The sequence below is a fragment of the Symphalangus syndactylus genome, chromosome 14 (assembly GCF_028878055.3).
Source record: "Symphalangus syndactylus isolate Jambi chromosome 14, NHGRI_mSymSyn1-v2.1_pri, whole genome shotgun sequence".
NCBI lineage: Eukaryota > Metazoa > Chordata > Mammalia > Primates > Hylobatidae > Symphalangus > Symphalangus syndactylus.
Window position 1 is genome coordinate 56,316,773 of NC_072436.2, and position 20,335 is coordinate 56,337,107.

The 20,335-nt window shown below is 40.7% G+C and overlaps 1 protein-coding gene across 1 annotated transcript in view; it reads left to right on the plus strand.

Annotated features, from left to right (window-relative positions):
• The window catches only part of MRPS5 (mitochondrial ribosomal protein S5), a 36,776-nt gene that overhangs the window by 2,398 nt on the left and 14,043 nt on the right, over positions 1-20,335 (plus strand). The window contains exons 2-8 of the mRNA XM_055242656.2: positions 1,702-1,782; positions 5,174-5,311; positions 10,622-10,747; positions 12,244-12,477; positions 14,514-14,548; positions 16,240-16,330; positions 19,557-19,603. Coding sequence (XP_055098631.1) covers positions 1,702-1,782; positions 5,174-5,311; positions 10,622-10,747; positions 12,244-12,477; positions 14,514-14,548; positions 16,240-16,330; positions 19,557-19,603 — 752 coding nt within the window. The remainder of the gene's footprint in view (positions 1-1,701; positions 1,783-5,173; positions 5,312-10,621; positions 10,748-12,243; positions 12,478-14,513; positions 14,549-16,239; positions 16,331-19,556; positions 19,604-20,335) is intronic.

Genomic DNA, 20,335 nt, shown 5'->3' on the forward strand with positions numbered 1-20,335 from the left:
CATCTTAGTGGATGTGGGTTTTTGTGTTTTTTTTGAGACAAGGTCTTGTCGCATTGCCCAGGTAGAAGTGCAGTGGCACAGTTGCAGCTCACTGCAGCCTCAAACTTCTGGGCTCGGGTGACTCTCCCACTTCAGCCTCCTGTGTAGTTGGAACTACAGGTGTGTGACATCATGCCTGGCTAATTAAAAAAAAAAGATTTTGTAGAGACAGGGTCTCGCAATGTTGACCAGGCTGGTTTTGAACTCCTGGGCTCAAGCAGTCCTCTCGCCTCAATTTCCCGAAGTGCTGAGATTACAGGCATGAGCCTCCTTACCTGGCCAGCCCAGTGGATGTGAAGTGGTATCAGTTTGTGGTTTTGCTTTGCGTTTCCCTCATGAATAAGAAGCATATTATCATGTGCTAATGGCCATTTGTATATATATATATATATATATATTTTTTTTTTAAGAAATTGCTATTCAAATATTTTGCCCACTTTTATATTGGGTTGTCTTTTTATTGTTGAATTGTAGGTGTTCTTTGTGTTTTCTAGGTACAAGACCCTTATATCAGATCTATGATTTACAAAATTTTTGTCCCATTCTGTGTGTCTTTTCACTTTCTTGATAGTATTTTTGAAGCCACAAGTTTTAAATTTTGATGAAGTCTCATCTATTTTTTTCTTTTTGTTACTATGCTTTTGGTGTCTCATCTAAGAAGCCATTGCAAAATCCAAGGTCATGATGATTTATCCCTATGTTTTCTTCTAAGTTTCATTATTTTAGCTCTTACCTATAAGTCTTTGGTCCATTTTGAGTTAATTTTTATATATGATGTGAGGTAGGGTGCCAACTTCATTCTTTTACGTGTTGATATCCAGTTGTCCCAGCACCACTTGTTGAAAACATGATTCTTTCCTCATTGAATGGTCTTGACACCCTTGTCAAAAATCACTTGCCCGTAAATGCTGTGTCAGAGCCTGTTCTGGAGTACCACACTGTGTGAGGGGGTACACAGTACAGTCAGCGTGGTGCTGCGGGGGTTCCAGAGGGAAGGGGGAACATTGTAGGATCAGGGAGGCTTCACTAAGAGGTGATGTTTCAGACAAACAGAACCTTTCAGAGACACGGAAGTATGTGAGAGCACAGTAGGTTCAAGACTGACTACAAGTCTGGCATGGCCAGAGGGAAGGTGGAGGAGAGAAAGATGGGGCAGCAGGCTGGTGTGGAAGCTTGGGGCCATGTGGCAGGCCTGTAGGCCATGCTGAGGAGTTTTGACTTTGTTCTGAAGGTAGTAGGGAGCCAGAGAATAATCTATCAGAGCTGTGAAGTGACCAGACCTGTTATTTTAGAAAAGCCATGAAGCAGAGGGGGAGAGATTGAAAGTGGGAAACCTGCTAGGAAACTTGTTACTCTGTGGCTGAGTGGTGATGAGGCTTGAGCAAAGAAGGGGCATTGAGGCCACAGGAAAAGGTACAGCTGGCAGGTGGATTGATTTTTGAGGAGACTGAAGGGCTTGGTAACTGGTTGAATGTGAGGGTGAAGGGAGAAGATGAGGTATGATGTCAGCTACTTGACAAGTTGTCCTGGAGCCCAGAAATTGCTTATTCCCTTCTCTTGGTTCTTTATTCTATAGATATATTTTGTGGGTGTTACTGTTTAAAATGTTCCTTTTCACACGGAAATGTATCTTAAATTTTTTTTTTTTTTTCCAATTTGCAGGACATTTATTGGGGAGGCACCGTTCCCTAAACACCTTACCAGCAGCTTCCATTTTGGCCTGGAAGAGTGTTCTCAGCAGTGGTGAGATTCATTAATGCTACTACCTTTTCTCATAAGATCTAATGTCAGAATAGTTTCTGTAGTTTTAAAAAATATAAGTAATCACCTGCTTTTTTCTTTTCTTTCTTTTTTCATTTTTTAGCCTGGTTAGTCTTACTGCAATAATCACATTCTTTATGATGCAATTACATAGGATCTGAAGAGTATTTTCAGATTTCTTATGATTGCAATTGTTATAGTTCAAGGCTTTACAAAATAGTAACTAAATAACAATTACGGGGTAGTTTCTGTGTATTAGGCTTAGAGCAGGGACAATGAAGAGTTAAATTTTCAATTTATCAATTGTTATGTTAATTGAAAATTTAACTCTTCATTGTCCCTGCCTTCTCCAGCATAGTTATGAGCACAATTTTGATGAATCTCTGGTCAGTGTTTTTATTATTAAGTTTGTGTATGTATTTACAGCTGAGTTAGGTAGAATTCTATCATTACATTTTCTTTTTCCTACAACAGTTTCCTTAGTACCTATTACAGTATTTTTCTAAATGCTGCAATAGATTGGTCAAATAGCAATAATTTTCTAAAATCTCTCAAACATATTGATCAGCTGGTTTGATTTAATAGATGAGATTTAAATTAGGAGGAAGAAGTTCATCATGGTGAAAACCGTAAATGCTGAAACAAAACCCTCCTCGAGGTCAGACTATGTTTCTTTTTTTTTTTTTCTCTTTTTCTTTTTGAGATGGAGTCTTGCTCTGTTGCCCAGGCTGGAGTGCAATAGCTTGATCTTGGCTCACTGCAGCTCTGCCTCCTGGGTTCAAGCGATTCGCCTGCCTCAGCCTCCCGAGTAGCTGGGACTACAGGCATGTGCCACCACACCCAGCTAATTTTTGTATTTGTAGTGGAGACGGGGTTTCACTATGTTGGCTAGGCTGGTCTCGAACTCCTGACCTCAAGTGATCTGCCCTCATCAGCTTCCCAAAGTGCTCGGATTATAGGCATTACAGGCATGCGCCACCACACCTAGCTAATTTTTGTATTTTTAGTAGAGACAGAGTTTCACCATGTTGGCCAGGCTGGCCTCGAACTCCTGACCTCAAGTGAGCCACCCTCCTTGGCCTCCCAAAGGACTCTGCATGTCTTTGACTTGACCCACATGAGGGTGCTTTTTGGACTTGGCCCATTTTGGATTCCAGGGCAATTGTTTCCTGAGATGGGGACTTCATGGTCTGAAATTAATAATAATTCAGAGAATAACAACAAAACCAAAACTGATAATTGATCATTGATAATCTGTAACTGAGTAATTTAGCATAAGCTGATGCCATCTCCTGTTATAAAAATTATAACACATTTTAAACAAAGTCAGTTGTAACAGTGTATTTTAAGTGACTGTTTCTCAACTCTAAAGTCAATTTCTTTCTGCTTTTGACAGTTGGACCTTTTAAGGTACATTATTAGATAGGAGAAGTATTTCAGGCTTTCAAAAAAAGTTAAAGAATTCTAAATTTATTAGTAATGATTTTACACTTTTTGAAGTATATCAGAGATTGCAATACTAAACAGTACAAGATTAAATATCTTATTTAGTATTATAAGTAACTTAATATTAAATAAGATATTTTGTTGAAAATTAAAGAGCTGGCCAGGCGCGATGGCTTATGGCTGTAATCCCAGCACTTTGGGAGGCCGAGGCGGGTGGATCACAAGGTCAGGAGTTTGAGACCAGCCTGGCCAACATGGTGAAACCCTGTCTATACTAAAAATACAAAAATTAGCTGGGTGTGGTGGCGGGCACCTGTAATCCCAGCTACTTGGGAGGCTGAGGCAGGAGAATCCCTTGAACCTGGGAGGTGGAGGCTGCAGTGAGCTGACATTGTGCCACTGCAGTCCAGCCTGGGTGACAAGAGCAGAACTCTGTCTCAAAAAAAAAAAAAAAAAAAGAAAAGGAGCATACAAGAAAAGCTAAAGCTAAAGTGTATGCTGCATGATGGAATTTAGAATGATGAAGTCCTGAGTTTAAAAACGAAAAGCCAGTATTTCCTATCTACTTTTTATTGACTAATTCATTAAATGAGCTAAGAGGGAACTCAGTGTGTCATCTGTCTGCCTCTGTGCAGTTGAGTAACTCATCTGGAATTAGAATTAGGGTTTAAATCCCACCTACTAACTAGTCTTGTGACTTTTGGCAAGTCCCTAACCTCATAGGCCCAAGTTTATTTTGAAAAATGAAAGGATTGGATTAAATAATCTAATTTAATTAGATCATTTAAATTAATTAAAAGAGGAGTAGCCTCCTTTTAATTAAATTAGATATTTAAATGATTTTAAAGATCATCTAATTTAATTAAAAGGAGATTATTCCTTTATTTTTCAGTGTCTATATGCAATAGAGATATTTTGATAGCCTACTGTAACCATTTAATACTACTTGTTATTGCCACGTAAGATCATTGCTGGTCTATGGCCCTCTGTGGCCATAAAGCAGCTGTTACCATCTTCTTCATAACTTCACATAGACTTGAAAATAGCTGTTGTTGTCACTGTTTGGTTTTCTATTTTTGAAGCCTAATATTCTTAAATAATCTTTTTTTTTTTTTTCCTCAAGGGTTGTTTTAATTCCCTTCATCACTTCTCTTGGAGTCACTAGTTTCTCTATTGAAATGCAAAGTTTAAGAGTGTGTACACTGTTTTTGTTAGCAGTGTTCCCATTTCTTCACATCCACCAATTCTCACCCTCCCCTCTTCCTCACAGGACTTTACCCTCCATGAATTGATTAGATGCTGCCTCTAAGACATGGATGTTTAAAAACTTTTTAAGTAGTATGTGCGCTTGATGATAACAATTCCAAAAAATACAAAAAAGCAAGTCCCTCATAGCCAGTTTTAAATGTATCAGATTTCTTCCCCAGAGGCAACCGTTGTTTCCAGGTTCTTACATACTTCTGGGTTAGTCTATGAAATGCATTCACACCCGCTCCTTGTTTTTTAACATGAAGAGTAGGATAGTGTACGTGCTCTCCTGCACCTTGTTCTTCTGACCTGGCTAGTTGCAGGTCTTTCCACAGCAATATGTTGCTGGCTGTTTACAGCAGAGGGCGCCAATTGCCCAGAGTAGACTGCTGACCTAGATTAGCGATGCAGTGCTGAAACCGCAGTATGGACAAATTTACTTCTTTACCCAGGTGCCCCCATTGTGCGGATGAACTATACCTTTCTCAACTAGGCTGGGCATTTAGGTTGTTATTGGTCAAAAGTTTTATTTTTAAAAGAAAGACTGTCCTAAAAATCTGATTCTTAAAAGTTCAGGATTTTAGTGACTTATTTTTGTTAGTAGTGATTATTTGATGCTAGCAGTGTTTTTCCACAGCTGCGAAACGTCTAACTCAAAGTTTAACCCATCTGCCTACAGGCCATTTGTCACCACTGGGAACCAGAGACACCCATCCCTACGCCAGCTTGAGCCGTGCACTGCAGACACAATGCTGTATTTCTTCTCCCAGTCACCTGATGAGCCAGCAGTATAGACCATATAGTTTCTTCACTAAATGTATGTAGAATGGCCACAAACTTCCTGTTTCTTGAAACAAGAAAAGGATTTCTTGTATCTGAATTTTTCTTCTTTTTTACATGAATTAAGATTTTAGTGATTAGTTTACAATGTACTGTTAAAATGAAAATGTTCCTTGATGTACGTCCTAGAATTATCTCACATGCTACCAGTTGTATTCTGGGGAGTACTAGTTTGCTTTAGTCCCCTCGTTTGGGGCACCTGAGGCCTTGAATCATGGCCCATATCTCTTGCTGACTTAGATTCACACCAAGAATATACTCATGTTTTCATTCGTGCCTTAGTTGAGGAGATAGGACATCTAATTGGAAAAAATTAATTGTAAGGAGATATTGTTCACTAACACTACTCTTATTTGTGATAGCATTTAAAAGAGTCTAATCTGAACTGAGACTAGCTTGTCAGGTAATAAATGGGGATTGAATTTAAAACTCAGCATTAGGCAGATTAAAAGAAATTAGGATTGGCCGGGCGAGGTGGCTCACGCCTGTAATCCCAGCACTTTGGGAGGCCGAGGTGGGTGGATCACAAGGTCAAGAGATCAAGACCATCCTGGCTAACACTGTGAAACCCTGTCTCTACTAAAAATACAAAAACAAGATTAGCTAGGCATGGTGGCGGGCGCCTGTAGTCCCAGGTAGTCCCAGCTACTCGGGAGGCTGAGGCAGGAGAATGGCGTGAACCCGGGAGGCAGAGCTTGCAGTGAGCTGAGATCGCGCCACTGCACTCCAGCCTGGGTGACAGAGCGAGACTCCTTCTCCAAAAGAAAAAGAAATTAGGATTATAAAGGCAATTCGCGATTAGTTTAGAATATTTGGTAAATACAGAAAAATAAAAAAGAGATAATCATCTGTATTCCTACTATGAAATACTGAGTTTGCTGCCTTTTTTTTTTTGTTGTTGGTGGGGGGTGGAGATGGAGTTTCGCTCTGTCACCAGGCCGGAGTACAGTAGTGCGATCTTGGCTTACCGCAACCTCCGCCTCCTGGGCTCGAGCGATTCTCCTGCCTCAGCCTCCTGAGTAGCTGGGACTACAGGTGCGTGCCACCACACCCAGCTAATACTTGTATTTTTAGTAGATACAGGGTTTCACCATGTTGGCCACGATGGTCTCGATCTCTTGACCTTGTGATCCACCTGCCTCAGCCTCCCAAAGTGCTGGGATTACAGGCGTGAGCCACCGCACCTGGCCTTCTGCTTTTTTTAATGTAATATATTGCATTTTTCCATGGACTTCTGCAGTGCGACGTTATGACCATAGAGTATTTCATTGTATGGATACAACTCACTTTAATTTGGAAGTCTCCTAGTAACTAGGTCATTTGTGTAGCAACAACACAGAAAAGACTTGGTGGAGGATTAAGCAACATAGGCTTAGTTGCAACTACAGATTCCAGTACAGAGAAAAGAGAGATGGATAGAGTTGGGGCCATTAGTCTCTCCTCTTGGTATCCATAGCCCCAGTTTTTTCTGAGTTGACTTTGTACTTTGTGGGTATATCAAATTTACAAGCCTTGGGAATTTTTATTTATTTTTATTTATTTATTTATTTTTGAGACAGAGTCTTGCTCTTGTTGCCCAGGCTGGAATGCAGTGGTGTGATCTTGGCTCACTGCAGCCTCTGCCTCCTGGGTTCAAGCGATTCTCCTGCCTCAGCCTCCTGAGTAGCTGGGACTATAGGCGCGTGCTACCACGCCCAGCTAATCTTTTGTATTTTTAGTAGAGACGGGGTTTCACCGTGTTAGCCAGGATGGTCTCGATCTTCTGACCTTGTGATCCACCTGCCTCGGCCTCCCAAAGTGCTGGGATTACAGGTGTGAGCCACTGCACCTGGCCGGGAATTTTTATTTTTTAACAGCCTTTTCCCTGTTCTAAAAAGCCTTGTTCTAGAGGTGGCCTTACTCTCCAAGACCTCATCCTTCATGGTTGTCCCACCCCTGCCTCAGACTCTCTTCATTCACTGGTGTTCTTCCTCTTCTTCCTCAGTGACATGACTCAGTACTTTTTTTTTTTTTTTTTCTTTTTTTTTTGAGACGAAGTCTCCCTCTGTCACCCAGGCTGGAGTGCAGTGGTGCAATCTCGGCTCACTGCAAGCTCCACCTCCTGGGTTCATGACATTCTCCCGCCTCAGCCTCCCGAGTAGCTGGGACTACAGGCACCCACCACCACGCCTGGCTAATTTTTTTGTATTTTTAATAGAGACGGGGTTTCACTGTGTTAGCCAGGATGGTCTCGATCTCCTGACCTCGTGATCCGCCCGTCTCGGCCTCCCAAGGTGCTGGGATTACAGGTGTGAGCCACTGCCCCTGGCCCGACTCAGTACTTTTGTGGGTTTATGGCTCCAAGTCATAGTAAGATTTGCTCCAGAGGGGCCAACTCAGTTGAAACTAGCATGGGGCTAGTTTTTGCTGTTTCGGTAGGAAATAGTCTTTGATTTCTGAATCTCCAAGAAATAGAAGGACACACTTTTTCAAAAATGATTTCCTATGAATATTGAATCCTGTACTTGTAAACCTATCTGTTTTCTGTAGACGATCCACTGTTTAAATCCCTTTGATTCAAATTAGCAATCTGTGTTACTTAGCATGATTAAGAGGGAAATAACTCTGTGTATAAGATTAGACACTACAGTGGATTTGTGTGTGTGTGTGTGTGTGTGTGTGTGTGTGTGTGTGTGTGTGTATAACATGAGACCGGGTGCAGTGACTCATGCCTGTAATTCTAGCACTTTGGGAGGCTGAGGTGGACGGGTCACCTGGGGTCAGGAGTTGGAGACCAGTCTGACCAATATGGTGAAACCCCGTCTCTACTAAAAATATAAAAATTAGCTGGGCGTGGTGGTGGGCACCTGTAATCCCAGCTACTCGGGAGGCTGAGGCAGGAGAATCTCTTGAACCCGGGAGGCGAAGGTTGCAGTGAGCCGAGATCGTGCCATTGCACTTCATCCTGGGTGACAAGAGTGAGACTCCATCTCCAAAAAAAACAAAACATGAACTTAATCTTTTTTTTTTTTTGAGACGGAGTCTCGCTCTGTCACCCAGGCCAGAGTGCAGTGGCGTGGTCTCGGCTCACTGCAAGCTCCGCCTCCCGGGTTCACGCCATTCTCCTGCCTCAGCCTCTCCGAGTAGCTGGGACTACAGGCGCCCGCCACCACGCCCGGCTAATTTTTTTTTGTATTTTTAGTAGAGACGGGTTTCACCGTGGTCTCGATCTCCTGACCTCGTGATCCGCCCGCCTCGGCCTCCCAAAGTGCTGGGATTACAAGCATGAGCCACCTTGCCCGGCCGAACTTAATCTTTTATAACTATGATAGTTAATAGGTGTATATATTAACCTAACTGCACCCTTCTGGAAAAATGACAGAAAGAATTGAAATGATAGTAGATGTGTTCTAACTAGCCTTTTAGGTTATTTAGAATCTTAGACCTGAGGTAAAAATAGTAAAATCTCTATTAAAAGTACCTAATTCACCTTGCAGCCATTACAAAATTATGTTGATGAATAATATTTAAGAATATGGGAAAAGACTCACAATGTAATATTAAATAAAAACAGGATACGAATGTGCATATGGTATAATTCTGCTTAAATATATACTATGTATGCATGCATAAAGAAAAAGGCAGAATATACATTCTTATCTAACAGTGGTAATGGGATTATGATTATTTTTGCATTCTGTATTTTCCAGATTTTTAAAAATAACTTTTATAATTTGAAAAAGGATTAAAACATTTTTAATAGCATAATGGCATTCAAAGATTGACTAATGACTTGCTGTCTTTTCAAATATAGTTATTTTATTTTCCTCTTACTATTATATATATAAAAGAGCTAAACTCTTAATTCAGTCTTTTTACATTTTTGTCTCAATGTCAAGTTCTTTTTAAAATTGAGTCTGTTTTAATCTTAAGGAGTGATTTATGAGTTCTGATTCTAAGTGAAAGAAAACTCTGATTGGCCTCTTAGTATGCCTCCATTACAAGTGAACTTTCAAGTTTTCCATGGCATTTATAGGTACCACCATTTTTTAGCACTTAGGGAGAAAAATCAAATCCTTAGTGAGAGTTTGGTTGGAGGTTGGTACTTTTATTTTGAGCCTGTGGTCTTTTAAAGTGAATTAGAGTTGGCTTAAAGTTGAGCTGAATCCTTTGTTCTGATCAGGGATGTCCAAAACAACATGTGATGTGGAATATCACTTCCCTGAGCCTCACTTACGAAGACCAGCTGTGATATATGTGTGTTTTTGAAAAATTGGATGCTATACAGATATAAAGCATTTAAAAGGATTATAAACCTAAAATATTTTTCTTTTTTCGTGTTACCTACCTGGAGGATCAGCGTAAGACCTTGCAGGAAGCAAATAGGTAGAAGTTTTAAACTCTAAGCATTCATAAGAGAATGAAGGTACTCATTTATCTTCTAGAATTTGTTTAGTATTTCAGTTATATAGATATAAATGTGTCTTAGATTTTTTACTGTTACAACATTTTGTGGTTCCGATTCTTTATTAAAGAAATTGGTAATGGAACAATTATTTTTTTGAAGGCAGGGTCTCACCCTGTCCCCGAGGCTGGAGTGCAGTGGCATGATTATAGTAATCTCAAACTCCTGAGGTCCAGCGACCCTCCCACCTCAGCCTCCCTAGTAGCTGGGACCATGCGCAGATGCCACCACACCTGGCTAATATTTGAAGTTTTAGTAGAGATGGGATCTCACTATGTTGTCCAGTCTGGCCTCCAACTCTGGCCTCAAGTGATCCTCCTGCCTCGGTCTCCCACAGTTCTGGGATTACAGGAATGAGCCACTGTACCTGGCCAACAGTTGGTTTTGTAACCGTAGATTGTGTTCCAGATTTATGGGTTCAGATTGAAATGTTGATTCTTGTTTGGACTAGAAAACTTAGGAAGGATAGTTATTAGTTATCTTAGTGGTTATAATGGAGGCAAGACGACAGGGAAGACACCTATATCATGGTTGATAAAATGTCAGGGAAACGAACCTATTGGTAAGTAACTGAGATTTGAATGCTGGCTTTTAAGCAGTTAGAGGGAAAAATAAAATATTTAGCGAGAGTTTTGTGGAGGAAAGTAATAGAATTGTCTCTTCTTGGGCTTTCAAAATGTAACCGTCTGATGTGTGCAAAGAATGATTTAATTTTGCTTTCATTACCTCGGCGATGCATGGGTAAAGCTGTAAGCTGACTTCCACTTCTCTTATTCAGTAGGAGATCATAGACCATTGCTTGAAAACCACAGAATTAAGAAAAGAAACCCTGTTTCGTTACAGTGACTGCAGATGAGCTGTGGAAAGGCGCTTTAGCGGAGACTGGTGCTGGAGCAAGAAAAGGAAGAGGCAAAAGAACTAAAAAGAAGAGAAGAAAGGATCTGAACAGGGGTCAGATCATTGGTGAAGGTAAACTTATAAAAATAGCTAAAGTGCTTTTTAAGTTTCTTACCTCAGATTTTATAGATATTTTACAAACTAGAAGCATCAAAACATTTCTCATGAAGGGCACTATGATCTATGGTTTTAGAATTCAACCAGTTGACTTACTCATTGCCCCGGGATTCTGGGGGAGGAAAATCCCATAGAAATGGATTTACTCATTCAGCAAGCATTAAATGTCCCTAGGTGTCATCTCCTATAATAGTGCCTGCCCTCAAAGAGGTTATAATTAGTGATAAAATAGAGACTAAATGGAGAGTTGGCGAATATTCCCTGCAAAGGGAAGATAGTAAATGTTTTTGGCTTTGTGAGTTACATAGTCTGTTTTGCAACTGCTCAACTCTGCTGTTGTAGCACAGAAACAGCCACAGATAACACATAGTTGAATAGGCATCGCTATGTTCCAGTACAATTTCATTTATAAAAACAAGTCACGAACTGAATTGGCCTGTGGGCCTTAGTTTGTTGACACCTAGAACACATGATTGTTTATACTCATGCTTTTGGAAGAGTAAAAATAGTGTAGTGTACTTCAATCAGCCTGTCTTGTACTGTGCTTGCTGACAAACCATCTTTGATAGTAATGGCCTTCAGGGATAAAGAAAACACCTGGCACCACACTTCCAGCATCGCATGTCTACTTGGATGTTTTTCTTTATTACTTATATCTTATTAACACTTTTTTTTAAATTATAAGAATCATGTATGTATACTTTCTCAGTAAAAAATGTAAAGATTATAGAGAAACCTGAAGTCCCCCGGATGCTTCTTCTACCTTCTTCAATCCTATTGTCTCCCTCAAGGAAACCGCTGGCCTCATGTTGGTGTGTTTCCTTCAGTTTTTTAATACATAAATGCTTAAAAAGGTATTTATGTATTCAATTTTAGGTATTTATACATAAATACCTAAAAAGATTAATACAAAAGGTATTATGTATTAAATTGTTATTAATTTATACATAAATACCTAAAAAGAAATAAATACCTTCTTTTTTAAAAAAAATTTAGATTATATCACATGGTACATGCTGTCTTACAGTTTACTTTTTTCACTCAATAATAGGTCTTGGAAATCATTCCACATCAGAACCTAGAGAGTTACCTTGTTCTTTTGATTAGTGCAGAGTGTTTCCTATGCTGGAGATGCTGTGGTTCATTTAACCAGTCCATAATTGCTGGACATTTGTATTAGTTGCATTTCTTGCCTTTGCAAATAATGTTTCAGTGGACGTCCTTGTCCAAGCATCCATATGCCTTGTACCTGTATGTGAGTGTTTCTCTAGGTAATACCATGAAGTATATTTAAAATTTTGATTGTGCCAAGTGACCTACCAAGTTCATAATGTTAGCTCAAGCTCCAGTGAACAGTGTGTCATCATTATCTGTACATGCATTGCCTGACATTTTAACACTTGAAAAATGAGTACTTTAAAAAATTACTATTTATATTTTTAAATCTTCAGGGCGTTATGGTTTTCTATGGCCTGGACTGAATGTCCCTCTTACGAAAAATGGAGCAGTGCAGACCATTGCCCAAAGAAGCAAGGAAGAGCAGGAGAAGGTGGAGGCAGACATGATCCAGCAGAGAGAAGAGTGGGACCGAAAGAGGAAGATGAAGGTTACACGGGAGCGAGGATGGAGTGGAAACTCATGGGGAGGCATCAGTCTTGGCCCCCCTGACCCTGGTCCCAATGGAGGTAGCAGACTCCTGGTTTTGTTTGCCTTTGTGACAGAGAGTACTTGTAGTTTAGAATTTCCTTGAAATGGTGTTATTACTTGTCTGTTTATACTATCTTTTTCCAAAAAAGATTTGAACATCTTTGAAATAACATATCACATCAATATCCCAACTGTATTTTGTGGAGTGCAGAAGTATTCCACTAACAGGATAGAAAGCACTGGGTTCCTGGTGTTTATCATGTACCTTTTCAGATCCTTAAATGTGGGGATGTGCACTGTGGACCTACAGGAGCGGCCTATAGGATACACTGTTTCCAAAACATGGGTGGCCACAGGGACACCTGTGGAGCAGCATGACTTGGGAATGCTGTTTCTGTACTAGAAATCTGCAAAGCAGATAGTTGTCATGTTAAGCCTAAAAAAGCACAAATGAAGCAAAAATTGAAAATACTTAGGCCAAATTTGAAAACAAAGTTTCCCCCCGCCCTCCTTGAGTACGTAAAGCAGTAAAAATCATCCAAGAGACGTGTTCTTGTCAATGAGTGGGAGAAGAGGAAATAGGTAAGAGTTTCGCTGCTTTCTTAAGAAGTTTGGCTTAAAGAGGAGGGGAGAGGTTGAAACTGGAGGGGAGAGATTCCAAAGAACATGCTTAGAACTGATCAAAATGCTTCAGTCAGGAGGATGAAGGTATGGAAGGGAGAGAACAAAATCCATGAACCAAGTCCCTAATGACAGCCCAGATCCAGAGTCTGGAGAAGTGGCTTCACTTGCTCACAGAAGGAAGGGCAGGGCACAGAGTCAGGTGAGCCTGTGGGGTTGTAGTGGAAAGGTAGGTGGGGGTGTTGCATGATGTGGCCGCTGTTGGTCTGTAAGGAAGAGGTGGAATCATCTGCGGAGAGTGAGTTGGGGACATTGATGATTATGGCCTCCAGATTATTTCTTTATGAAAAGGTAGAGTATCTGAAACTGGCTTCAAAATTATCCAATGGAGTGAGAGTTGAGCAGAGTTTAGAGGAAAGAAGATTGGCTGTGAGCTGATGCGTGTTGAAGCTGACTAATATATATATATATATATATATATATAAATATAAGCTTTCTGCTGTCCTATTTTTGTTTGATTGAAATTGTCTTGATAAAAATGTTTAAAAAATAACGTGGCTGGGCGCAGTGGCTCACGCTTGTAATCCCAGCACTTTGGGAGGCCGAGGCGGGCGGATCACGAGGTCAGGAGATCGAGACCACGGTGAAACCCCGTCTCTACTAAAAATACAAAAAAATTAGCCGGGCGTGGTGGCGGGCGCCTGTAGTCCCAGCTACTCGGAGAGGCTGAGGCAGGAGAATGGCGTGAACCCAGGAGGCGGAGCTTGCAGTGAGCCGAGATCACGCCACTGCACTCCAGCCTGGGTGACAGAGCGAGACTCCGTCTTAAAAAGAAAAGAAAAGAAAATAACGTAGAGAGTCTTTGAAATGGCTGCAGTGGTGAACGGAGAGAGACCTAACTGAAAGGACATAAAGGCCAGCTGGCAGCAGGGAGGACTTGATGGAATTGGGGTCCATGGATTTTTAGTGGGCCCGCTGTATGCATACTTTGACTTCTTTCCAGCAGCACCCAGCAGGTCAGGAGTGGCCAGAGAGCCGCATGGATTCAGGCCTGGCTAGTGTCGTGGAGAGAGCAAAGGGTGAAGGGGTTGAGGGCATCACAGGGTCTGGTGGAAATGATGGACTGTGGTGTCTTGGCCTAGGGGGAGAGGCCGTGAGATGGAGGGAAGCAGAAGGGAGAGCAGGGATCCAGGGTCTGGAGGGGCCAGGAGCTGATGAGAGATGGATGAGGAGGAGGGTGCAGGTGGGGAGATCAGTGACTGAGTTTATGAACTTACTGGTGGAGCAGTCTTTAGTGATGAGGGGCGACTGGGGCATGGCCTTGAGAGTGGGACCAAAAGATCTGAGATTCTTTCTTCCTGAAAGGTCTGTGATAGTGCCTGTGTTGAAAATGCTTTCATGTTAGTTGTGTACACACATTTCATCTGTATCCCTGTTTCTTTTCTCCCTACAGAAACATATGAGGATTTTGATACCAGGATACTTGAGGTAGGCATGCAGAATTAAATACCTGGTTAAGCCTTTGGAGAGGTTGGGGTGGGTGGGGCAGGTACAGGGCAAGAGGAACTGTAAGGAAAGGCCTTGGATGCATGACTATTTCTGACACACAGCTGATCTGGATAAGGAAAATTAGACAACTTTAATTTCAGTTACTTGATACTGGCTCTTCTGACTACTACCCTCTTTGTGGGGGGCTACCACTGAGGTCTCATGATAAGGTGGTATTGTTAACTACAGGATTTGGAGACGAGGTTTAAATTTTTTCCTTCCTAAGGCTAAAGTAGCATTGGGAGTCTTATGTTTGAATTATAAACCAGCTGTATCTAGCAGTCTGTGCAGGGAGCTGGGATTACGGGGAGCCCTGGGCAGAGTAGAAAGCTTAGAGTTGTGGTGCATGTCTGGTTCTTGATGGGGAAATGGTCTCTGGTTTGCTCACAGGCCCTTGAAACTAAAGCATGTATCAGGTAAACTATAGTCACTTACTGGAGCATTCTCTAAAATAGTCAACTTCCCTTTGAGCTGGCACTGAATGCTCAGTGTTAAATACCATGTGGAATAATCATTTATTGAGTTTGTGATTGAGCCTCTAAATATCTGTATTGTTTCCTCAATATCAATTGCATTGTAGGATTTAAAATGTTTACACATATTATGTCTTTGGTATTCCCACTTCCAGCTTTTGGAAGTTAATCTCTTTGAAGAATTTGTATATATGTGGGTGATTTTCTATAAGATCCACAGAGGTGGATTCAAGCTCCCTTTTCTTTTAACCCCATTTTATGGGAAAGAGACAGCTATGCACCAGAGAGCCAGCTGCCATGTAAGCAGTTTAGTTAACAGTTCAATAGTTCCTGGCCTTTTTTTTTTTTTTTTTTTTGAGGCGGAATCTTGCTGTATCGCCAGTCTGGAGTGCAGTGGTATCGGCTCACTGCAAGCTCCACCTCCTGGGTTGACGCCATTCTCCTGCCTCAGCCTCCCGAGTAGCTGGAACTACAGGTGCCTGCCACCACACCTGGCTAATTTTTTGTATTTTTAGTAGAGACGGGGTTTCACCATGTTAGCCAGGATGGTCTCGATCTCCTGACCTCGTGGTCTGCCCGCCTCGGCCTCCCAAAGTGCTGGGATTACAGGCGTGAGCCACTGCGCCCGGCTGTTCCTGGCCTTTTAAATACACAGAAAAAAATACACAGACTAAGCAGGTATTTCCAAATATACTAATCCTTAGCATAGAAGCCAGTCCTGTGCTGGTTATGTCTATATACTGCATGTCATAATTTCTAATGTGTACGTTTTCCTCACATTTTAACATCTCTGACATTGGGATACATCTTATAATCAGTGATAAATTACATCAAAGTTTGATCAGCAACTTTTTTCTTTCTTGTAATACATTCATTAAGATAGGGTATATCGAGATGTATAATGTCAAATTCCTTTAAAGGTTTTCTCAGTTAAACCTTCTCACAAGCCTGTGAAATGAAGAGAAAGTCTCATTTCTGTTTTCTTCCTGAAACAGTCCAGGAGGAGGTTTTGTTTGGAAAAAGGCTGTTACTTGTGCTCAGGAGTTGGAGGGTGGTGTGCCTGTTCACCGTGTATGCCTGCAAGGAAGGCGGCTCCCTCCAGGTCCCTCCTTCAGATTTTCTTAACGTGCAATATTTGTGAGACATTTTGCCTTTTAGGTAAGAAATGTTTTCACTATGACAGCGAAAGACGGAAGAAAGAAATCGATCCGTGCCCTGGTGGCTGTGGGGAACGGAAAAGGAGCTGCAGGTGAATGGGGAGTGATGGCATCACAGTGGCAGTGGTGTGCAGGGAAAGGCGTGGCACGGGCCGTGCTGTGGAGCCCATGGGCTCATGCTGCTGGCCAGACTTCTTCCACTGATTAAACCTTTTAGTGGTTTGGGTTCACAAAGCTTGTGGTAAGCCCATGACTTCCCTTAGAGAGAAAAGAGAGAGTAGATTCTACTATACTTGCCTTTTCCTCTGAGGAAAAGGAATATTATAAAAGGCTGAAGACATTATTTTATTATGTATAATAGTGGAAAATTAGGGAGAAAAACACTAAATGTTGAATAGGGCCATGGTTATAAAAACAGTGTAGCCATACACTGTAATATTCTGTATCCATTAAAGAATTATGGGAAATTACTTTTAAAATAATGCTAAGTTAAAAAAACACAAAAACGTTATATAAGACCATGTAAAATCCTAGTTTTGTTTTTTTCTTTTTTAAAAGTATATTTATATGCCAAGAAAAGACTGGAAAACTGTACGCTGTAAAGGTTAATAGTGTTTACTCCAATTAGTAGGTTTGATGATGATTTAAATTTTCTCCTATGTATAGTTACCATAGTGGACACCTGTTTTTGAAACGTATTCATGTCTATTGAAGGAAAAGAACACAGGAAAATGGCCTAGTTAGCCCATACTGACATTTTCAAAACAGAAGTAACACATATATATAGTATGTGGCCAAAGGAAACCAGGCCTAACAGCTACTTTTGTAATTTTCCTAAATTTTATGTTCATATTATTATCATACATCTTTAAAAAAATTTACACAAAGGGATCACATTATAGTCATAATTTTGCACCTTGATTTTCTTACATAGTATTATATTCAGAGATATTAATACTCAGATTAACATAAACATTCTCCTTGATTCTTTGTACTGGTTGCAAAGTGTTCCATTGTGCATGGATAATTTTTGTAACCTTTTCCCTGTTGCTGAATATTTATGTTGTTTCCAAATTTTTACTAATTATAAAAAACAGTACGGTTCATGTATGTGTAATTTGTTTTACTTCTGCAAGTATGTCAATAGGGGAAACTTCTGGCAGTAAAATTGTTGCCTCAAGGTTATATGTATTTTAAGTGCTGATAAATATTCCTAGATTGCCTCCCCACAAAAGGTTGCGTCAATGTCTGCGTTCCTCTACACCAGCTCACCCTTGGCAGCCTCGGGTATCATCAAACCTTACTGATTGTCAGTATGATCTGTGAAACAAATCTCTCAGTTTTGATTTGCATTTTTTAAATTATGAGAGCTTGAACACCATTTTACATGTTTATTGGCTGTTATTTCCTTTTTGAGATCTGTTCGTTATATGCTTTGCCCATTTTTCTATTGGATGGTTATTATTTTCCTTATTGAATGGTATAAACTCTTTGTAAGTTAAGGACATTAGCCCTTTGCCAGTCAGATATTTTGACTTAGTTCGACTTAGGTTTTAATTTTTTTCCACACAGAAGTTTTTTTTTTTTTTTTTTGAGACGGAGTCTCGCTCTGTCGCCCAGGCTGGAGTGCAGTGGTGCAATCTCGGCTCACTGTAAGCTCTGCCTCCCGGGTTCACGCCATTCTCCTGCCTCAGCCTCTCCAAGTAGCTGGGACTACAGGCGCCCGCCACCACGCCCGGCTAATTTTTTTGTATTTTTAGTAGAGACGGGGTTTCACCGTGGTCTCGATCTCCTGACCTCGTGATCCACCCACCTCGGCCTCCCAAAGTGCTGGGATTACAAGCGTGAGCCACCGCGCCCGGCCTCCACACAGAAGTTTTAAGCTCTGTGGCAAATTTTTCAGTCTTATATCACTACAGGGTTATAAATATTAGTTATTACTTCAGGTTTGTGTCTTGCTTAGAAAGTCTCATTTGAAGATTATAAATGTTAGTAAGTTTCCCCATATTTTCCTCTGGACTTCCATGGTTTAATTTGTTTTATTTAAACTAGGAATTGGCATTCACATCCTCTTTTGTCCCAGGTCTCAGAGGTCCCATGTATCTTATAGAGCGGTATTGTTTTATGTTATTTTCCCGTGTATAATTTAAAAACAAAATACGTTGTTCGAAACAAAATACAGTGGCAGCAGATAATGGCAGTATCTCTGTAACTGCTGGTAAACTGTATTTCATAGTGAAGTGTTCATGAACTAAAGAGTCATTGATTTGGTTTCCTGGTTAATTAAAATCTGAATTCCATTTGAAGTTCCATTGAAATCGTGGTTTTACTCTATAGCAGTGGATGTTTTTTCCCACCCTGTCTGATATTTTTTTCCTTCCTGAGACAGGGTCTTGCTCTGTCACCCGGGATGGAGTGTAGTCGCACCATCACGGCTTACTGCAGTCTCAACCTTCTGAGCTCAAGTGATCCGCCACCTCAGCCTTTTGAGTAGCAAGGATTACAGCACCTACCACTATGCCTGGCTAATTTTTATATTTTTTGTAGAGACGGGGTCTCACCGTGTTGCCCAGGCTCATCTTGAACTCGAGCTCAAGCAATCTGTCCATCTTGGCCTCCCAAAGTGCTGGGATTATAGGCGTGAGCCACCGCACCTGGCCCCTTTCTGATTATTTTAATCTGTCTTTAAATGTTCAAAGTGATTTGCCTAATTAATTTAGAGCATATTTAGTTTTTTAAAAATTGAGCGTTTTTTATCTAGCTATTTTTAAAAGGCAGCATCTAACCTTGGATTTTATAAATCTAAATTTGTTATTTTCAGAATGCTTCAAAACAGATCTCTGTAGCCTCATGCTTTGTTATTGTTAGTGTTTTTTGTTTTCTTTTTGTTTTGAGACAGGGTCTTGCTTTATCTGGAGTACAGTGGCACAGTCATAGCTCACTGTACCCTCAAACTCCTAAACTCAAGTAATTCTCCCCTCAGCCTGCTGAGTAGTTGGGACCACAGTCATGCACCTACATGCCTGGCCAATTTTTTAAATTTTGTTCTTAATAGAGACAAAGTCTTGCTATGTTATTCAGGCTGGTCTCAAACTCCTGGGCTCAAGCGATCCTCCCAGCTCAGGCTTCTGAAGTGCTGAGATTATGGATGTGAATCATCACACCCAGCCTGTTACTGGTTTTGTATAGCAAGTCTTTTGTGGGTGGTGGAAAGATGAAGTGCTATGAAATATTGTAGGAGCAGAAACTTGAAATGTGGCGAAAACCACATGGGCCAAATTTCTGTCTGTTTTCTTATTTTTGCTTTTTTGTTTAAAGGTTTTGCTGTTGGGAAAGCCACTGATCGGATGGATGCTTTCAGGAAAGTATGTACATTTTTTTTCTTTGTTGACACTCTGTAAAAGATTAGTAAGTTATATGCCAGACACAGTGGGAACCACAAAACAATAATAATTTGTCCCAGAACCTTCCCATGAGGCTTGCTGTCAAGGGTTAATTAGCTCATAAAAATCAGTTTCAGAAGTACTTGTATTCCTTTGCACCATTTTTTACCAGATTTGTAATTGCCTAGCCAAGTTATCAGACAACTGTGGAAGTTTGAACACTGACAGAATGTTTGAAGATATTAAGGAATTGTTAATTTTTTTTTTTTTTTTTTGAGACGTTGTCTCACTCTTGTCACCCAGGCTGGAATGCAGTGGCACGATCTTGGCTCACTGCAACCTCCGCCTCCTGAGTTCAAGCAATTCTCCTGCCTCTGCCTCCCAAGTAGCTGGGATTACAGGTGCCCACCACCACACCTGGCTAATTTTTGTATTTTTGGTAAGATGGGGTTTCTCCATATTGGTCAGACTGGTCTTGAACTCCTGACCTCAAGTGATTGCCTCGGCCTCCCAGAGTGCTGGGATTGTAGATGTGAGCCACCACGCCTAGCCAGGAATTATTCTTAATTTTTTTTAGGGGGGATAGTGATATTGTAGTTATGAGTTTTAAAAAAATAAGTCCCTCTATTTCAGAAGTATATACTAACCTTTTTGCGTAAGTGAATTTTTAATAATGAAACATTTTTATTAAAAGTATTTTTGGAATCCTGGAAA